At 39.1% G+C, this 22,429-nt stretch overlaps 1 protein-coding gene across 1 annotated transcript in view; it reads right to left on the reverse strand.

Moving 5' to 3' along the window:
- Window positions 1–1,953: 1,953 nt before the first annotated feature.
- AMD1 (adenosylmethionine decarboxylase 1) overlaps window positions 1,954–22,429 on the reverse strand; it is a 21,510-nt gene continuing 1,034 nt past the window's right edge. The window contains exons 2-9 of the mRNA XM_008589209.1: window positions 9,175–9,261; window positions 7,824–7,950; window positions 6,681–6,783; window positions 5,296–5,338; window positions 5,045–5,189; window positions 4,830–4,922; window positions 4,590–4,745; window positions 1,954–4,174 (exon numbers count right to left, since the gene is read on the reverse strand). Coding sequence (XP_008587431.1) covers window positions 4,034–4,174; window positions 4,590–4,745; window positions 4,830–4,922; window positions 5,045–5,189; window positions 5,296–5,338; window positions 6,681–6,783; window positions 7,824–7,950; window positions 9,175–9,261 — 895 coding nt within the window. The 3' untranslated portion in view covers window positions 1,954–4,033. The remainder of the gene's footprint in view (window positions 4,175–4,589; window positions 4,746–4,829; window positions 4,923–5,044; window positions 5,190–5,295; window positions 5,339–6,680; window positions 6,784–7,823; window positions 7,951–9,174; window positions 9,262–22,429) is intronic.

Genomic DNA, 22,429 nt, shown 5'->3' on the forward strand with positions numbered 1-22,429 from the left:
TCCTGATGAGGTGTGGGCTAAAGTGTATCCACACTTACCTAAATTATAGCTAAAATTTGTGTTTCAATTTAAATATTTTACCTAAAAAGATGGGCAGGTGGCGAGTAGATGAACATGCCAAAGCAGAATACTCAGTTGTTGAGGCTGGCTTTTAAAATGTTATTTACAACTCAAATGTATTTTTGGGGCCTCCAGTTCATCTATCCAATAGCATATCGGACATCCCTTGACAAGTCCCTTTAATGGTTTCCTTGCCACCTTGCAGTCAGACCGCTAGCATTGACCTTGCTTCAATTTCATCATAGGTTTGTTTTGAGCACCGGAAAAATGGCAGACATTACAGAAAGTAGTTTGAGTTCAGTTTTGGCCTAAGCATTTAAACATGTGCCATCATCCAAGGGACCAGCAGAGGCCCTGAGAAGAAAAGGGAAGTGGGAGAAAAACCAGAAAAGTAAAACTAATGTGTTTTAAGAAAGTGGTCAAGAGTGGGAATTATCTGCAGAGAATTCACAACTCAGGGTCGGGGACTGAAATACAAATAGGAACAAAGAAGTCTGAACGCAGGAAGGGATCGAATCCCAAAGACCAGCACCTCTTCCATTATGAAAGTGGGGAGAGCCAGAAATTAAAAACAATTATCCATGCGGGAGAATAAAAGCATAATATTATATCACATTTACCACCTATGTGCTTATCATGGAAACACAATGACTACTCATTAGTGACCCCAAAATCCACTTACCTGTTTCTGGTACATGAACTTTGTGAAGTACGTGTTGCACACATACATAGCATTTTGCTTTTCTAGGATCATTGTCCATATTTTTTTATTGAAATCTTAGAAAATATTTTCTAACTTAACCTTATTCTGAAAAAAAAATCATAATATCAATTTTCATAAGATGACTTTCAGATTATAGATATTGTGGAGTATGCATAAAGCAAATGTACTTCACAGGGCCTGGTTTTCCAAAGCCTTGGTGTCAAATGTTAACCTTGCAAAGGACAGGAAATTTTCCCCAGGCTATAGTCTCTGTTGTAAGATAATTTTAACAGCAAGGTTGCTGGCTCAAACACAGGTTACTGAGTGATATGTAAAGATACTTGGAAATTGCTGTAAGAAGAGAATGTTTGCTAAAATCAAGCTTTTGTTGGTGGATCAACTTAACTTCTTGCAAATTGCATTATGGAAAGTCACCTGCTTGTCTTACTGAATGTTACAAGCTTCTATTGTTAAACTGTACTTAGCAAAAACCCCACCTGTGTTCTCTCCCTGTAACTTCCTGATCTGGGGAATAAATGCGGGAAAAGAACCCTAATTCGTGTGATTTCCCAAGGAAGGAATGCCTCGCTCTTGAGGGTTCTGGGAGATCAACCCCTTTTCGGGGCTTCTCACTGTTCAGAAGAGATGAGCTTTGAGTAGTTCTTTGGCTGCTCCATCACCCAGGGGAAAAGGGGTGACAAATCCATGGGAAGCAAAGCAACAGATATGACTGTAGAATTGCAATTTTGCCAAATAAAATGATCTTGACATACGTACCTGCATGGCAAAATGATCAAGCTTATAAATCTGTTCTAGTTTAACAGATATAACCATACGAAATAGGGAAGCTTATGGTTTGATCAACCCCCACCCCATTTTAAGAGCCTAATCTATAATGAAGATTGGATAGAACCTTCTTCCTTCTTCAAACTTTTGACTTTAACTCCAAAATCTCAAATGCATAATCTTATTATAATTTTGTTTGTTGATATTTGGTTTTATTTTTGTTTTTTGGAAACTGGCCAGTTCTGGGGTCTGAATTCTTTTGACCTTGGTGTTATAACACCATGCTCTAATCAACTAACCCACCAGTCCCTTTATTCTATTTCAACTTCAGACATATAGTATTTGGTCAAGTAGCCTATTTAAAAACAGGTCAACAGAAAACTTTCTGAATGTCACTAGACAAGTAATTAAGCAAACTTTTATTGAAGCTTAAATTGTGATACAGAAATACATTTCAACTGATTTAAGTCCAACACCAATGAAGGGAGAAATTATGGCACCAAAACTTTCCCTCTATCATACTAGGATTTAGATTGCTATTCAATTTACAGTTTTCATTTTTCTAGGCTTTGTTCTCCACACAAATTTGTACAGTTTTCAACGTTAGAATTCTTAAATCTATTAGGAAAAACAAAACAAACAGACCTTAAGCCAACAAATGTCATCAAATCTACTGGGATACTGTTCAAGAACAAAATTCACTTTGAGCATTGGTCCTCAAAACAGAGCAACTCAAAGCATTAGGTGCTGTGCTCATTACAGAATCAAACTGATCGCATTGACTGAAAGTTTCCTCAATGAAACTTCAATCAACAACATGCTTAAAATAAAAGTCTAAACAGTGTTCCAACCACTTGATTTCAAACCAAGTAGATTTTATGTTTAGAAACACTAAAAAATGGTGTTTCATTTATAAATACGGAAGGAACAAAACATCACTGCATCAATCCAGAAATTATTTATTAAAAAATATTGTGAGGACAAGAAATACAAAATTTAGCCAACTTTGCAGTTCTCAGTTGCTTAAATCCCACAGTATTTGCAAATATAATCAAAAGATGCCGACTCTTGAAAGCTTATATATTTCTAGTCATTTCCCATTGAATATTTTGGAATTTTGTATGTCATGTATTATTTATTCATTCACATATTCTGCTTCATGATTTATATCGGAATAATCTTGATAATTCTTTTCCTGGGCAGTCATTCATTTGATCCTGTGACTTCCACGGTGAAAAAAACACCATAGAGGAACAGATGAAGTCAGAACACACAAATGCATCACAAAGTCACACAATGGAAAAAACAATGATTCTGCTTTGAATCAAAGTTTACAGTACACTACTAATGGAAATTAGTGATAATGACTGCTAAGCAAGTTAAGGTGAATGATCCAAGCTAACTTGACTTATTGAATCCAGTACAACCTTTATGCTAACTCTCTCCCTGTTAATCAATTTAGTCATAAAAATCCTTTTATACTACTTAGCAAGCTAGTAAAGGCAGGTGCTCCTTAGAAACTGATCTCATTTACTAAAGAGCACAGAATAGCATATGGTTTCCACCCACTTCAGCCAGTACACCCTAACCTCAATCTTCAACCTTGTGGGTTTTCCCTGCCAATCAACACTGGAGATGTTTATTTTTGTCACATCTTTCAAAAGAGCCCATGCCAATAGAATGGAGGCCCAATCCCCATGTCCTTAAAAGCCCAGGGACCATCCCCTCTCTACCTTGTCTGCGGTTTAAGGATATAGTATATAAACCCACAGTGTAATAGTGTATTGCTTTATTTGGGGGGTTGGGAGGAAGACACTGGTGAGGGAAGCAATCAATTTTAAAGGACTACAAATCCAGGGAGTAAAAATATAAAAAAAAAATACATAAAATGAGAAACTGGAATCATTTTCTTAAGAGTACTGATTCAACTTTGGAAGAAAAATTTTAATTGCTATTGCAAAAAACACATTGGTATGTAGGAGAAATTGGTTTCAGTAACATTTGTAGAATATATTCTAGAAAGTGGACGTAACTGGATGTAAAATTCTGGCAGCAATTTAATAGAACAGTCCCAAATGGTTAAGCTAAGGCCAACACCTAATGAGGACGAAAGCCTTGTCTGTGGGGAATTTTGGATGATACCTGGAGAAATATTACACTGTGCCTAATAAACCAAATTGAATTGCTTTCACAAGTGTTGTAAAGTTCCATATAGTAAAAGTTTTTTTCTACATGCACTTCAATTTCACAGCAAGAGTGGCAAAGATTACCTAAACACAGAAGACAGCATTCATGCAAGATATCTAACTCCTTGATATAATAATGCATACAATTCAAAATGATTACACTATCATTACATCTAGGGCTTTCTGCAACTACAAGGTGGTGGTTATGGAAAGCATGGCCCCCAGTTTCAAAATCTAAAAAGCAGCCACCACCTTCTATGTGTGTTCTCTTTTTGCGTTTTTTCTTCATTTTTCTTATTCAACTCTGCTGTTGCTGCTGCTTCTTAGCAAAACTGGTAAAAACAAAATTGTAATCATTGAACATAGCACTCTGGCAATCAAGACGTTTAAAACCTTCAATCTTCTGGGGCGAAGAAAGCACTGTGCGACATTTAGAACTCTGGGGGAAAAATTTAAAATAAATAACCATTAGTGTTTCCAATCTGCACAACTATTTTCAAACAAAATGGTTATGCAATAGACTTCTATTTTAATTAAACTGTGGCATTTTGAGTTATTTTAGTTGCCTTCTTACAGGCTGGTTGGAGTGGAGCACCTTATAGACCCCCAAGGGCCTATCAACAGGGAAAATTAATAGGGCAGGACGACAATAGGAGATCATCAACTGGGCTATCTAGATATTTAATATCTATTAAAACAAAGATTGACAAAAATCTAATGTAAAGACAAAACTTCTCATCTACCAGTAACCGTAACTAGTAGTACCCTCTAGGTATCTGAGTCAAGAGTTCTGATCCCCCTACCAGCCAGTCGCCCCCCTCCCCCCAAAAAAGGGGGAAAAGAGATCAAATTACCTGATTAACAAACAAGGTGGTCACAAATTTTCCTGGCTTGAAGACTTCCACAACTTTCCTGATCAGGTCATCATAGGAGGTCTGACTTAAGTTTGTTTCAAAGCTAACATAAGAAAATTCTGGTTCTGGAGTGATGTGAATAGTCCAATAAGTTCCCTTAGAGAAAAAGCTCTGTGTTAATAATGGAAAGAGTACATTTAAATATATAAATAATTAATGAAGCAAAATATAATTACTTACATCCGATTTCATTCCATTCATTGAATACCCACAAGGATTGAACAGTGTGGCATCAATGACAGAACCTGGTATCAGGTCACGAATTCCACTCTCCTAGGAAAAAGAACAGAATCTAAATTAAACACAAATTTGAAAAGTAAACTGAGAATGAGTTAAACAAAACTTTAGTTCCCATGCAGAAGAATCCAGAAACAATTATTATTGAATATGCTTACACGAGTGACATCCTTTGCAGTAACACCATCTTTCATGTAGAACTGGTCCATAACTGCTGGGTCAAGCTCACTCATCAGAATTTCCAGGGTTTGATCTGGCTGACTGATTACCCGACTCTCTGGGAAATCCAGAGTATACAAGTACCTATAAAAAAGAAAAAAATCATTTCTAAAAATGACAATTAGCAGTTTAAAATAAATTTTACATAGAACCACCATCAAAAAAACTCAGAAAATTGCATCAAACATACCAACAGTCTGAATTCATACGTCCCATACAGTACGCTGCTCCATCTGTTCAGGGAAGAAAATATAAAATAAATATAAGATCGATTTAATGGGATGGCTTATTATCACCTTTACAATAAGCCGGGTGATACTATTTGCCACCTATCAGAAATGTCATCAATGAATGGAAATTTAGGTGGGTGAATTCCTAGATAGACAGGATGCCCATCCCTTGCCCTGTCAAAATAAATAAATAAATTCCCCCCTGCCCCCCGGCCATTACCGAGAGATGACGGCACTTCGAAAAGTTTGCAGAAAAATAAAATTAAAAGAAAATACAAATATTTCCACGAACCTTCTGAAATACCCTCATACACTTCAGCTAGTCAGTCAGACTAAATGATATTCAGAAAACTATGGCTTACCCTCCTCCTAAAACTCCTTTAGGAAATAGTCACCAATTTATCTACTCTCCCTATTAATACAAGACATTTTATGTAACATTTCCTTCCCATATTATTTCAGTCCCATCTACGAAATAAGGGTATTACATTAGATAACCTTTAGTTCCCTGACCTCTATAAATAAAAACTTAATAAAAGAATGGAAGAAAATTTTGCCAACTTGGTTCAAGTAACACTATGATTATATTGTGATCATTTTTATTACTGTATAAATTGCTGGAACAAAGTTTCTTTCTTGTTTTTTTTTTGAAGATTACTGGTGAGGGGATCTTAACCCTTGACTTGGTGTTGTCAGCACCATGCTCACCTAGTGAGCTAACTGGCCATCCCTATATGGGATCCGAACCCGTGGCCCTGGTGTTATCAGCACCACACTCTCCCGAGTGAGCCACGGGCAGACCCTGGAACAAAGTTTCTTAACACAGACGTTTATGAAACCACTGGGCATTTTTCTAGAAGGGATCATATTCTTATTGTCAAAGGACATATGATCTATGTATTAACTCTGAGTTACATACAAAGTAGATCAACTGGCTAGAGGAAGATGAACTCTCCCTCTACTATATAAAAAACCAGAGGTGGCAAGGGATCGATTCCATGATTTTCTTATTCCATTATTTCAACAGCTTGGGATGCACAATTATTTTTACAACTGTTTGTGTATGCACACAAAATAAAATTTGTATTAAGCTATCATTTACCTTAACTAAAAAAATATCTGATGTTTTTATATTTTATAAATTCTCCATATTTTGAATTATAAGCTATTATAAAGATGACCATTGTACTGATGTGACATCCAAGTTAAAAAAAAAAAAGTATGCAAGAGAGTATATATAGTGTGCTATAATTGCATACAGTATGCTCTCATATATATACAAGTTCTCTGAAAAGTTATACCCTCTAACTTGAAGAAAACAGGCTTAAACACTATTTAAACTTACTTGGGAAAATTGCATTAAGAAACTCTATTTCTTCCTGGAAATTCCGGTGTGGGTACCCTTGGTGAGAAGGCTTCATGAAATTCTTCCGAGAATAAAAGAAGCTCTTAAAAAAAAAAAAAAAAAAACATATAGATAACTTTAAGACACAGAGTTCTATCACTTTTTCTCAACTAATCAACTATTTTCTGCAGATCAAAACTCAGCAAAAAACTCTACAAATATTTTCTACAACGTTGTACTTCTAACATATACCAAGTAGTGGGCTGGCCAATTTAGCTCAGTTGGTTAGAGCATTCTGTTATAACACCAAGGTCAAGGGTTCAGCTCCTTGTGTCAGCCAGCCCCCCCCCCGCCCCCAATCAAGTATACAAATTAAAATTAGCTACCTGAGGTGATTCTATTATAGTCTTACATTAATGAACTTACAATATTACAATGTTTTTTATTCTGGAATAGAGAATAAAATGCCCAGTCTATTGATAATGGTTCATAACAACTATAGGATCAAAATATAACATTTCTTTCTACAGCAGTGGTTTCTAATCTGAGCTTTTTGATAGTTATGTAAGGAAAAATTTTGTAGAGCACATGTACGTTTAGTTTTAAGAGTGTCTTTTTTCTTTTGCTGCTGAGGCTGGCTGGTTAGCTCAGTTGGTTACAGCATGGTGCTTGCTGGTAAAACCAAGGATCAGAGTTCAATCCCTAAGTAGACACATCTTTAGTTCTCGAAAACTATCAGAATTTAATTGAATACTGACTACTGCTCTTCAACATAACTCCTCGTGAAGACTGACTGAATCATTTTAGTAATGAAATTTTTCTTGCTTTCCCTTCTTTTCTTACCATTTCTTTACTATTCATAGTAACTGTGTCAAGAAGTTAACTTCTCAAAGTATCTGGCTTCTTTATTTCTTTTTCTCATTTGAATTATATCCCTACTCATTCTCTGCTTCCTCTATATTTTCAGCAACAGGCTCAACATTTCAGTGTGCTTTGTCTTGTATGATCATCTTACCACTTATAATGTTCTTATGCATTATAACTGAGGCGGTAAGTATTTATATTTATTTACTAGGCACATCACAGGATAAGAACCTTAACATTTATGACCAAAAAAAAGATCAAATGTCTTTGACTACTTACTTGAATTGAGTCAAACCCACTGTAATCCCTAGCAAGCTTCAACAGGGGAACCAGTGCTTTCAGCAAGAGGGTGGTACCACATGTCTTCAAAATGAAACGTCTCTTGGAGACAAACATGCTACTCTCACTGCAGGTGGAAAAAACCAAAATTACAATATTATAACAATGTTTATGTACTAATGAGGATGCAATTAACCTATTATTGGATTATCATATATATGTATATATTTTGTTAGGATAAAGGAAGCAAGTAATGTACTACAGTATTCATTTCCTCTTCTGTTATACAAAATCAGCTTAAGGTTCTACAGCCTCACAGAAACAGGCCTTGAGTTAGGTGTAAAGCATATTAGCTCCATTACACACACTCTTTAACTACTTAATCTTTCCTCCTGCACTCATCAGTATTACTAGTATCTGAGAATGCCAGATTTAAGTATTGTTTTTGGATATATCCACATATATATGGATATAAATAAAAGCTTTCCTGCTGACTATATACAATAGCATAAATGTCACTTAAAGTATTTACTAAATTCATACTTTACCTCATCTAGTACTACCCACTCTCACATGTTACTATGTAACCATCTCATTTCTTTCACTAGATAGTAAGCTCCATGAGAAAGGAAATGTATAGTTTTGTTTTTTTGTTTTTTGTTTTTGTTTTTTTTTTTGAAATGTTTAGTTTTTACTCACCATTACATCCCCAGGTCTTGGCACATAGTAAGCACTGTGATATAAACATCTGTATATGCCAAACAGAAGCTTAGTAAAAAGGAGGGACCTTATGTACCTTGTTTAATCCAACAGCTCTAAGGCCCTTCACAATATATACTGTAAGCGTTCAAAATATTTCAACTCTGCACCTATAAAAAGGTTGAATGACTTTCTTTTATATACCAATACAAAAACCCTGTTTGCTAATTTTCACTTTGCCTGAAGTTCTGATATTGAGACTCCTTCCTTAAAAGGCAGGACCTGCATTTGGGGGTGGGGGAAACAGAGGTATGAATGCCTAGATACTCAATGCTAACTACAAGGGAAAGATAGCAAACCAGCTTGAAGTTATTAGGTAAGGCTCCAAAACCTACAGCCTAGAAACACCCGAGTTACTAGCATTTTATTTTACATTACTATCTTTAAAATAAAGTAAAAATTAGGGCCGAGCCCGCACACTCGGGAGGGTGCAGCGACGCTCCCACCTTGGGTTCGGATCCTACATAGGAACGGCCGGCGCGCTCACTGGCTGAGCACGGTGTGGGCGACACCACACCAAGGGTTGCGATCCCCTTACCGGTCACGAAAAAGACAAATAAATAAATAAAATAAAGTAAAAATTAGGACTTACCTGAGTACATAAGCTTCCTGCTTGTCAGTTTTTGTCACACTTATGATTGAACATTGCACATCCTTCAAAAGTACATCCCACTCAGATCTATTATTTAAAAAAAAAAAAAAATCATAAGAGAACTTGCCTACTCATAAAAATTACAAAGCTCTCACACTTAAAGGGCCGGCCTGTGGCTCACTCAGGAGAGTGTGGTGCTGATAACACCAAGGCTACGGGTTCGGATCCCTATACAGGGATGGCTGGTTGCTCACTTGGGAGAGCCTGGTGCTGACAACACCAAGTCAACGGTTGAGATCCCCTTACCAGTCATCTTTTTTTTTAAAAAAAAATAAAATTAAAAAAAAGCTCTCACACTTAAGAGTTTTCCAATTAAGACCACTTTTTTCTTGTCACATTCTTCATATTTTTCCAGCTTCTCTAATAAATACCAACATTTAGTTTGTTTGGTGTATACTGACATATCCAGATAAAAGATGGATATATTATTAATAAAATAATTTTAAAAACCCAAACTTACATATTTACAAATTACTAAAAGAAAAATGGACACCCCCCAAAATGTGAATAAGCCATTCACAGAGGAAATTCAAAATCCTATAAACCAAAGTAAATCACATCAATTCTCCTTACTAATTAAAAAATTTAAGTTACAATGGGATAATTTTTTGTCTATCAAATTCGCGGATTTTTAACCTTACTTCAAGAAACGCTTTTTTAAAAAGCATCATTTCAACAATCAAATTGGCATAGATTTTAAAGCCTGTCGGAGCAATCTGTTTCTCTTACACTGTTTAGTATTAAAAAAGTAAGAACAGTCTGTTCTTATCAGTTTAATATCTGATATATCCTCTATCTGACAATATATTAAATGGATTTTTGGAACAGGAAGACTGACCTAGAGCATGCTCTATCCACTCCACACATGGACCTGGTATTGCAGTACCTGCAGGAGCCGTGCACCTCTGCTGTGCCCCCCCCCCCAAAAAAGTGCTAGAATTCCCACCATAACTTTACTAAGCAATTTTTAAGAAAAGAGCTATTAAATTCAGTTGTATTCAATATTTATATTAAGACTTCTAAACATGAAGAAAAAATATTTAAAACGATTTTTAAAAAGACTTCTAAACACATCCCATGGCTGAGCTAGATAGTACAACATGTACTTTTCCTTTCTTACACAACTTCTCTTTATTTAAAACCTGTCCGGGGCCCAGCCCGTGGCACACTCGGGAGAGTGCAGCGCTGGGAGCGCAGTGACGCTCCCGCTGCGGGTTCAGATCCTTTATAGGAATGGCCGGTGCTCACTGGCTGAGCGCGGTGCGGGCGACACCACACCAAGGGGTGCAATCCCCTTACCGGTCACGAAAAAGACAAAAAAAATAAAAATAAAAAATAAAATAAAATAAAACCCATCTTACTCTTTAACTTTTCTTTGTTTTCTACAAACATACAAATTTATCCTCAAATTTCCCCCAACTATCTCCTTCCAACATTTCTTTTGATTCTTAGCCAAGAGTAGGATAAGAAAATTAACTAATCAGAAAGCTCTATGCACATATGGATGGGCCTCGTTAACTGAGTTCCACTATATGGCACTATGACTAGGCTGTTTCACTAGTGTTTCACATAAGGAAATCCCTTATGGCAGCATACTTTAGTTCTTTCCTGGACAGGTCAAATTACCCAAATATTCCAATCTCTTGCCTGGAGAGCATTAAGATTTCTGAGAGGAAAATGAGGGTAAAGGGCTAGGGATCCCACACTACATAAGCTTTCATTCTTTTAGTGTAATGACACTAAACAGTGTACTTCCAACAGTACCTGGTGTCCTCCTCATTTCATAAAGATCCTGTTTTACTCTCTAGAGAGGATAAACCATTATCTAATCTTCAGATCTCTTGGCATTCCCCCTTCTCATCTAACTCAGACAAGTTTTATAATATAAAGACAATGAATCAGAAACAAGAACTGAATTAAATAAAACCACACAGGCTGACAGATACATAGATAACTAAATCCATCCCCATTTTTCTGTCACACTGGGCTTTTCCATAAGCTATTCTCTTTTCCTAGACACAGGATATCATGCACTTGATCACCCAAACAAGGACACTTTAGAGTAAAAGAGAACTTCCCAATTGTGTTGAGACAATATATGTAAACTGTGACTGTTCTGGATACTGGAGAAATGTCACCTTACCTAGAACCTAGAACCCCTGTTCTTAGCCCCCTTCTCCGACTCAAAAGTCACCCCTGACCCCTGCTAGATCATTTCTGTCAATTAAAAGGTTTCAAAACTTATAAGGCTTACAAATGTATTTTATTTGTGTGACTATTTTGGTATTCATGTGAACGCCACTAGAATTATTCCATGCAGCTATGTATTTTTAAACTTACCATTGTTTCTATCCCTAATGCCCAGCTCAGTTCACAGCAGGCCCCCAAATATTTGTTATATCTGGCAATAATTATTCTCGTTAGATTTTATAGACTGGCTGAGAAATAATGGACAGCCTAATTTTTTAAAGTTTAAAATTGTTTTATGATCCTGTTTTTTTAAATTTGTCACCATAGTAGCATAGACACTTAGAGGGCAAGTTCTTAAAAAGATAAACTTACAGATTCATTGTACAGAAATATCCTGTTATCAACTACAGATGTATTTTTGTACTCAGACTGAAATGCTATCTTACTCCAATTCCACATAAATGAAGTTTATTCATTTTACTGCCAAATGACTTAGCTGTTACACAGAACCCATTCCTTGTAAGTGTGAACCTAGACATAGACTGTGTTCTCAAATATTTTTCTGCACCACACAGACTCTTATTTCTGGAAACCCACTGACGTCAATTGGTTTTTGTTTGTTTGTTTGTTTTAAAGAAGATGACCGGTAAGAGGATCTTAACCCTTGAATTGGTGTTGTCGGCACCACGCTCTCCCAAGTGAGCTAACTGGCTATCCCGGATCCAAACCTGTGGTCTTGGTGTTATCAACACCACACTCTCCCAAGTGAGCCACAGGCCGGCCCTGACATCAATTGTTAATAAAAATTGATCCCACAGATCCTTAAGGTTCTGTTAACTTTCTCCCAGTCTTTCTTATCTCTCTTGTTGAGACTGGATAATTCCCATTGATCTATCTTAAAGTTCACTCACTCTTCCTTCTGTTATCTCCATAAAATAAAGTCCATCTAAGCTGACATTTTACTCTACTATATTCAATTTTATGTGATTTTTTTTTTTTTTGTCCTTTTTGAGACCAGCCGCACCGCGCTCAGCCAGTGAGCACTGTGAGCGCACCGGTCATCCCTATATAGGATCTGAACCCGCGGCAGGAGCGCTACTGCGCTCCCAGCGCGGCACTCTCCCGAGTGCACCACGGGCTTGGCCCATCTATTATATTCGATTTTAAATTTTCCATTTGTTTCTTTTTTTTATATTTTCTATGTCTACCTTTCCTTTTGTTTCAAGACTGTTCACCCTTGACCTTCTTCCAGTCAAGATGATGGAACAGACACGGTCCCTAGTGTCACTCTCTCCCCAAAATCAACCGATTTAAACTATAAAAACATAACATCAAGTGCATACAGAATGGGGAGACGTCCAGTGGGGGGAGGTAGAAGCTCCACGGACACCACATGCCCTGCGGGGCCACCATTGCACGATCCGGAAGGTAGGCTTCAACGCCGCCACCCAGCTCCATTCCCAGCCCAGCCCAGTGCGCACAGAGTAGGGAGACGTCCAGCAGGGGAGGCGGAGGCTCCGCAGAAACCACACACCCTGTGGGGCTGCAACTGCATGATTCAGCAGGTAGGCTTAACCGCAGGCACCCAGCTCCATTCCCAGCCCGGCCTAATGCGCTCAGAGCAGGGAGACATCCGGCAGGGGAGGGGGGAACTCCACAGGAACCACACAGCTGCTGCGTGGTCCAGCAGCCCGGCCCAATGCATACAGAGCACAGAGACATCCAGCAGGGGAGATAGAGCTCTGTAGAGTCCACACACCCTGTGGGGGGGCCACTGCTGCGCGATCCAGCAGCAGGTAGGCTTCACTGCTGCCACCTGGCTTCCATCCCAAGCCCGGCCTAGCACACACGGAGCAGGGAGAAGTCCAGCACGGGAGGTGGAAGCTCAGCAGAGACCACACACCTTGCGGTACCGCCCCATGATCCAGTAGCCCAGTGGAGTCCAAGCTGACCAGAGAGGTGGCTCCCCGGAGAGGCCCAAGACCCAAGGCAACCACACATGCAAGGCACTAGTGGCCAACTGAGCAGTCACCGAGGTAGCCATACCAAATTGGCAACCACAGCAACATCTTAATCAGTCAATAGTGTCAAACCTGTGGACTGGGAAATCCCTGCCACAGTGAATAAACGTCAAAGGAAAGATACCAGAAATACGAAAAATCAAGAAAGTACACCATCAAAGGATAATAACTCTCAAGCTCTAGATCCTATAGAACAAGAAGCCCTTGAAATGACTGACAAGGAATTTCGAGTGATAATTCTAAGGAAACTGAATGAGATACAAGAAAACTCAGCTAGACATCATGATGAAATGAGGAAAAAGACTGTTCACCCTTACATTTTATAGAATGGTTATGACAGCTGCTTTAAAATCACTGCCTGTGTCACCTTGAGGTTGATATCTGTTGACCGTCTTTTCCTTTGAAAGATACTGAGATTTTTCCTGGTTCTTTCTACGTTAAGTAATTTAGGATTGCGTCCTTGATATTTTTATGTTATATAATTCCAGGTCTTGTTGATTTTTTTAAATTGTTTTTAGCACGCGATCTATTTGGTTAGGTTCAGGCTTCAAGTTTTGACCCAACTTCTGTGGGTTATGTTACGGTTATAATGGTCAGTTTAGTTATGAAAGCCTCTGCCATGCTATTTAGATCTGTCCCACTTATGTGCCATCCAGTGGCCAGTCTGGAACCAGGGAGGTGGTCTATCCCATTATTTCGGTTTTCAAAGCCTCTGATGTGTCGTTTAGGGTCAAATCCATGCATGAGCAGGTGAAGAGGCATTTATATAAAACTTTATGGGATTACTTTCTTCAACTCTCCTCTCCACAATCTTGCTGACAATGTCTCATTCCCAGAGGGGTCCCCTCTCCCTTCTTCATACTCTACCTATAAAGGGATTTAGTTATCTCTGCTCTGCAGCACAATGCCTGTGACTGTTTTCCCTTTGGGGCCAGGAGAGAGGGAAAAGATCAACAGGGATTCCCATGATGCTCTTTGTACCACAGTTCCTCTGATTTACAACGGATTCCCCTCCCTTGCAGTTTTAGGCATCTGCATGGCCACCACAACTGCTACAGGACTGCATGGGTGCTAGGGCAAGACAAAACAGAAAAAAATAAAAATAAGGAAAAACAAAAAGGAGTCCTCTTTCTTTCTTTGCAGACCAGAAATAGAAGGCCTCTCTTGGAGCTCTTTTTGTCTGCACCTAGTGTGCAGTTCTGGGCTTTTGGCTGCCTGAAACCAGCTCAGGAGAAACCAGGAGAAAAAAAGAAACAAGAGATTCACTGCTGATTCAGTGGAACTTTTTTTCTAGTTTCCGTTTCCAGTTCACCAGCTAGCATTTATTTCTCAGAGTCCTCAGGTAACTACTCCATGCATTCTGTCCAGGGCTTTTAGCTGCATTTGGTAAGAGAGAGAATGTAGTGTGAAAAGTGAATTACTTTTTCTGATCTTAAGTGCCACTTCCTCATTGATCTAATACAGTGGTTCTCAACTAGGGATGATTCTGCCACCCAGAAGACATTTAGTGACATTTCTGGTTGTCACAACTGGGGTGATGATGGTGCTGTTGCTACATGTAGTGGATAGAGGCTTGGAATGCTGCCACACACAGTATAATAAACAGGACAGGCATCCACAACAATGAATTATCTGTACCAAAATGTCAAGAATATTAAAAACTATAACCAAATATGACAAATGGTCCCAAAGAAATAGATGCTCTTTACTAATGATACACATGGATTGAATGATCTTAGTCACCATGCCTGAAAACCAACACTTTAGTGGTAAGCCACAATTTATACTAAAAAGGCTGAGGTCTCCGTAGGACCAACTGCACCCCCCACCACACACAAAAGGCTGAGGTCTAGGGCCGGCCCGGTGGCACACTGCGCTAGTGTGCCGCTTGGGAAGCGCGGCGGCGCTCCCGCCGAGGGTTCGGATCCCACATACAGACCGGTTCCCGCTCACTGGCTGAGCGAGGCGCGGGGGCAACGCCGAGGGTTGCGATCCCATTGCCGGTCCCGGTCCGGTACGGGGGCGACACTGAGGGTTGCGATCCGTTGCCGGACACGGAAAAAAGACAAAAAAGACAAAAAATAAAAAAAGGTACAATTTTAGAATCTTGAGAAATTTAGTCTTTCTATGACTGCTTTTCGATCTATAAAATGGGAACAATACTCCATATGTCTGAGGTGAAAATTTAAAAAAGCATGTATAGTACACCTAGTACATAGCTTGCTAAAAGGAAACTGGTCTGTATTCATTCTTCCCTCTCCACCTCCACAAAAAGCATGAAGACCTGTCTCCACAGAGGACCCTGCCTTCTACAACACCTACAGCACCCAAAGTCCTGTGTCACTCCAGAAAGAAGCACAGGCCTCTAATAAAAATTAAGATAACAAAGACTTCTAGGTCACCTGATTCAATAAAACTTAAAATGGCGAACTTTTTTTTCCATGTAAAAAGTAACTAATTTAAAAATGACTGAGGTGAAGTAGCTTGGACAAGGGGGCCAAGACTATCTTCAAGGAGTATCTTCAACAAATGGTGCTAGAAAAACTGGATCCCTTCATGCAATAGAATGAAATTAGACCCTTATCTCCTTACATTATACACAAAAATTGACTCAAAACTATAAAATTCCTAGTATATATAGGACAAAAGCTTCAGAACATTAGATTTAGCAATGATTTCTTGGATATGACACCAGAGATACAGGCAACAAAAGCAAAATGCCAGGGCCGGCCCGGTGGTGCACTGGAGAGTGCGCCGCTTGGGAGCGCGGCGGCGCTCCCGCCGAGGGTTCAGATCCCACATACAGACCGGCCGCTCACTGGCTGAACGAGGTGCGGACGCAACACCGAGGGTTGTGATCCCATTGCCGGTCCGGTACGGGTGGGACACTGAGGGTTGCGATCTGCTGCCGGTCACGAAAAAAGACAAAAAGGAAAAAAAAAAAATACGGGCGGGACACTGAGGGTTGCGATCCGCTGCCGGTCACGAAAAAAGACAAAAAGGAAAAAAAAAAAAAAAAACACAATGGGATAGATAACCACCTCGCACCCATTACAATGGCCACTACTAAAAGAAGAGAAAATAATAAGCGTTGGTGTGAATGTGGAGAAGTTGGAACCCTTGTGCACTATTGGTGGAAATGTAAAATGTTGCAACCATTATGACAGTATGGAGGCTCCTAAAAATTTTTTAAATAAATTTACCATATTATCCAGTAATTCCACTTTTGGGTATATACCCCAAAGAATTGAAAGTGGAGTCTAGAAGATATATTTATATTCCCACATTAACAGCATTATTCACAATAGCCAAGAGGTAGAAGCAATCCAAATACCCAACTATGGTGTATGTATACAACGGATGATACAGCCTTAAAAAAGGAAACCCCATTACATGCTATGAAGTGGATGAACCAAGGACATTATGCTAATATAAGCCAGTCGCAAAAGGACACTGTATGATGCCACTCTAGTGTCTAGAGTAGTCAAAATCATAGAAACAAAGAAAGAAACCAACCCAGAATGTAGCAACACTGCTAACTTAATCACAGTATTAAGGTGTTTCTCTATATAAAAATTTACCCCAAATTTAAATCTTTATCAGTATAGTCACTACTACTCAGCTTATTACTAATCTCAATGTGTGCTTCTTAAAGATAGGTGGTTTAGAAACAGTTCAAACCTTTTTGAAACTGTGAGGAATGTAATGAGAGGCTTAATTCTTCAATAGGAAGCTTTTCTACTCCAAAAGCTTTACATTAAAAGGATTTTTGGCAATGGCTTGAAATTCCTTCAACATAAATTACTGATACTGCAATATTGTGAACTGGATGTAGTCAAATAAGGCATGAGTTCAGCAGGGAGACTTAACGTTGAGGTGTGATTTACTATCTTTGAAACTGCCTCAATCCTTTACTGAAAATTGTTTTAGTTTACAAAATTAGCAAAGCAGAGTAAAAACAGCAGAACATCCCACCAGTCCTAAATATGATTTCCAACAATAGAGATTCTAGTTTTCATGTTCTCATATAACTGTAAAAGACAAAACACCTCTACATTCCAAAATTAATAAAACATTTATCCTTTTCACTTCCACTAGAATTTTCCATCTTAAACCCACCTTGTTACTAACTGCTCAGGTCTGTGATGAATTCTAAAGCAAAAAGATTAAAGCAAAAACTGCAGCCTTATGAAACCAAGGTCACAGGTTCAGATCCCTATACTGGGCCACATGCCAAAAAAAAAAAAAAAGAAAAGAAACAAAAAGGATTTTACAGTTGCAAAAAGTCAGATTAAGCTATCTTTTCACACCAAAATTTCTTATTTTCTAACAGACTTCCTCCTCACTACTCCCACCCTGCTTCTGAACTGCCATTTCCTATAAAAGGTTTTTGTTCAGAACAGCAATTAGTCCAGCAACTCTAAGCCATTTTTAATATGGTTACTCATTTTTATTCAACAACCTTTTAAAACCTGAAAAATCAGAATAAACTGCAGGTTAACCCTAAGCAACTGCTTTCCCTTTTTAACATTTGAACTTCAAAAACTGTGAAATAAGCGAATTTTACAAATCCACACAGATCATCTGTTCCTTTACTTATCTGGATATGCCTAGAGTGCTAGTTTGTCAAACATACTGTTAAACAGCATTCTTTAACCCAAGCCATATCAGCCAAGATTTTTCTTTGTTTAAAAAAAAAAAAAAAAAAAAAAAAAAAAAACGTGCCCCTTTCTCTCACTTGAAAAATCAGTAAAAACTTCTCAGTATTATGTAATTTGTTCAGATTACACTCAAGGTAAATTACACTAAATGGCCTACAAGAGGGTGAGAGGTATCTAGTAAAAAAAGGTAAACATTCAGGAAGAGGGCTCCAACTTGACTTGGCATTAAAGCTTAGAAAGATGAGCCAATTTTGCTTAAAGTGCACTCTATTTTCTCATACCATACACAAAATCAGTTCCGGATGGATTGCAAATCTAAATATGAAAAGTAAAACAATAACACTTAGGAAAAAAAATCTTCCTGACCTTGGGATGAGCAAAGATGTCTTAAACGGGATACAAAAACTATTAACCATGAAAGGGAAAACATAAAATTGGACTTCTTTTAAATTTTGAACTCCTGCTCATAAATATACCATTAGAGAATAAAGAGGGAAGCCATACAGAGGGTATAAAATATTTGTAATACACATATTTGACAAGTTGAAAATTAAGTCAACCCAAAAGTAGGAAAATAGACAAACATTTCACAAGAGGATAACCAAATGGTCAATGAGGATATGAAAAGATGCTCAACTCCATTAGTCAGAAATGTACCCCCAAAAGGTCTCTCATGCCCCTTTGTAATCCATCCCTCCCTTTGCCCATCCTCAGGCAACAACTCATCTGTCAGATTAGTTTGCAGTTTTCTATAGAGTTTTACAGAAATGAAATCTTAATGGTATGTACTTTTTGGGGGGTCTGGCTTCTCTGGCTTAGCATAATTACATTTGTATCATCAGTCATGTTCTCGCATGTATAGATGGCTCATTTCTTTTCATCACTGAGTAGTACTCTATTGTATGGATCCGTCACAATTTGTTTATCCTTTTGACTGTTAACAAAGATTTGTTTCCAGTTTCAGGGCTATTACAATGCTGCCATGAACATTCTGGCAAAAGTCTTTGTAGAGATCTATTTCCTGTTCTCTTTGGTAAATACATATGAATGGACTGGCTGGATATTTAACTTTCTTAAAAACTGCCAAACCATTTTCCAAAGTGGTTGTACCCTTTTACATCTCATCAATATGAGAATTCTGGTTCCTTCATGTTTTGTCAGGTTTTGACATCAAAATTACGTATGCTAACCACAAAATAAACTGGAAAGTGTGATTCCTGTTTCCTGAAAAAATGTGTTAAGAAGGTTGGAGTAAGTTCTTCCTTGAATGATATAACACTCCAGTAAAACTATCCAGGCTTAGTTTTCCTTGTGAGATGATTAATGACTAACACAACTTATGAAACTGTTATAGGACTTTTAAGTTTCTATATCTTCTTACATCAGTTTTGGAAAGGTATTTTTCTAGGAATTTTTCCATAATATCCATATCTTTTTGTTTTTAGCAAATGTAGTAATGCCTTTGGACATTTGAGCTTTCTATTATCCTTTCTATATACTTAGGTCTGACATGCTTTATAAACAGACGTACTTGCTCATTTAAATCAGTTAGTCTGTCTACATTTAATCTATCTACATTTTAATGAAATTATTGCGGGAGGATGTGAGACAAGGACAAGCAAGGACTTTCTGACTTTCAAATTTTTATCATTAAATAAAAACAAAGCAACTAGAGTATTCTGTAGAAGGATGAATATACAAAAGCAGTCTAAAACTCTCCAGTGACAGTGACCCTATTTCCTCTTGAATAAAAGTGCATCAAATTGCTAGGGCACCTTTAATGTGCAGTCTTTTGGATTAGAATCTGATATTACTCTTTCACCCTTTCTCACAACTGCACTTGACTAGTCTTAAAAAAAGGAAAGGAAAGAAGAAATCTGATATTTCGCTCTCTTTTCCAGCGTTGGTTGCTTAAAAAAAAAAAGGAAAAAGAGAAAAAGATTTTGTCCTTAAAAACAAAGAATCCCGGGCCGGCCCGTGGCTCACTCGGTAGAGTGCGGTGCTGATAACACCAAGGCCGCGGGTTCGGATCCCATATAGGGATGGCCGGTTAGCTCACTGGCTGAGCGTAGTGCTGACAACACCAAGTCAAGGGTTAAGATCCCCTTACCGGTCATCTTTAAAAAAAAAAAAAAAGAAAAGAAAACAAAGAATCCAAAATAAAGTTAACACCATAAGTACTATACATATATTAACCTATTTAATCCTTAGAAACTACCATGAGATATATACCATTATTGTCTCTGTTTTAGAGATGAGGAAACAGCTAACAGTTATTTAATGATGTCTGAATTCAAACAGTTTTTCTGAAGGCCGTGCAATTAACCATTTCATTATGCATTACTCTTCTAGAAGACTGATAAACCTTCCCTGAGGTCTCTGCAGCCTGCATTCTACCTCCTCAAAGACCAGGCTCGGGGCCCGCCCATGGCTCACTCCGGAGAGTGTGGTGCTGATAACACCAAGGCCCCGGGTTCGGATCCCATATAGGGACGGCTGGTTAGCTCACTGGGTGAACATGGTGCTGACAACACCAAGTCAAGGGTTAAAATCCCCTTACCGGTCATCTTTTTTGTGGGGGGGGGGGGGGGGAGACCAGGCTCCATCAATAATTCCCTCTAGCGAAGCCACTGATTTTAGATATCTAGCACCTACTATCTTTCTGCTGCTTTTATATCTCCTAGGAAATAACCTAACCTGTGCACCCATGCTTCACCAGTCACTGAAAAATGTTTCTATGAAAGGTGCCAGTGGACCTTAGTTAAATCCAATAGATTTTTTTTCATTTCTTATTTGCTTTATCTAGAGCGGCAGTAATGTGGTAGGTAGTACAATCCCAATAGTGGTTCAACGAATGTTAAACGTCCACAAAATGTATGGCACTAAAACCATGAACTGTACAAAATGGAATATTCTGTCCTTAAGTGGTTCCTAAACATTTAAAGAAATTAGACTGACTGTTTAAAAGCCTCAACTCTCAACCGTCAAGAAGCCCAAGCTTAGGAGTGGCCGGTGGCTCACTTGGGAGAGCGTGGTGCTGACAACACCAAGTCAAGGGTTAAGATCCCCTTACCGGTCATCTTTAAAAAAAAAAAAAAAAGAGCCCAAGCTTAGATTCTGGCATTTTTACCCTCAGAACTTTGGAATAACACTTTTTCCGCTTTATTAAGAACGAGTACTTACAAATTATTTAAGGCTTCAAACATTTTTAAAGACACCAAACACAATTTTTTGTTATTTATTTCCTAGGACTGTTCTTACTCATTACTTCTTGGTTGCCAAGATTTTCTAGGTAATAATCCTGATAGCGATTGTTTTATCAAACGCCTATGGTAAACACCAGTTGCCCCATCTGTGAAACGGAGGAAACACTAAGCTTCCCCATGATTATTATGAGAAAAGTAACCGCTTTTTTTTCGATTATTATGAGAAAAGTAACCGCTTCCTATAACATAGATGTTAAGTGTTTAGAACTGACTCTGGCATACAGTAAGCGCTATGTTGGACATTGACATTTTGGCGATCACATTTACTTTTCCCTACAACGGAATCGTTCAAAATAGAAACTGGGTTTTTCAACGTGCCTTAAAGTCTCGGCAGCACGTGTCCTACTGGATTCTCTTCTCCAGTTGCTTTTTGTCAAAGGACTGCTGCCAGCGCAGCCAACATTCCTAAAACGCCCATTGGCTCACACCCTCAGGCCAGGCTGTCGGTGGGGCCCAGGAGCTCATTGGTCGCTGCCTCTCAATGAAGCGGACCACGCCGGTTCCTCCGCCACACGGTAACCCTCGGCGCACTTCTGCCGGGAGCCGGGGAAACCGGTGGAAGGGCCGAGGAAAGCAACGGGTTGCTTCCGGTGTGACCGCCGCCGGGGACAAGGCCCACGCATCCTCGATGTCCCCTGTGCTTTTATTTGCGCTCGAATCTCCACAGCAAGACCGCTAAAAGCCCTCTTCCGCGCAATCAGCCCAGCGCTCTCTCGCGTGACTGCCCGCGGTGGGAGCGGGCTCTGGATTCCTTTGCTCAAGCTCAAGGCATTAAAGGCATTATGTCCTGGGTCTGACAGGCCTCTCCCGTGAAATGCAGGCAAACCTAACCCCACCCCGCACCTCTCCTCCGCCCCGCCCCGCCCTCCCGGATCCCGCCGACTCGGTAACAGGTTACACCGCCCGAGGTCAAAAGACCTGGAGCAACCCTCGACGGGCTCCGCGGCTGTCTCCCGGGGCCGCCCCAGGGACCGCGTCGTCAGCCTAGCTGCCCCGAAAAGGCTCCGGTGCAGTACCCGTTAGGGCGGCGGTGGGGCCCAGCCACTGCGACACAACT

The sequence above is a fragment of the Galeopterus variegatus genome, unplaced genomic scaffold (genome assembly GCF_000696425.1).
Source record: "Galeopterus variegatus unplaced genomic scaffold, G_variegatus-3.0.2 Scaffold5296, whole genome shotgun sequence".
NCBI classification, from domain to species: domain Eukaryota; kingdom Metazoa; phylum Chordata; class Mammalia; order Dermoptera; family Cynocephalidae; genus Galeopterus; species Galeopterus variegatus.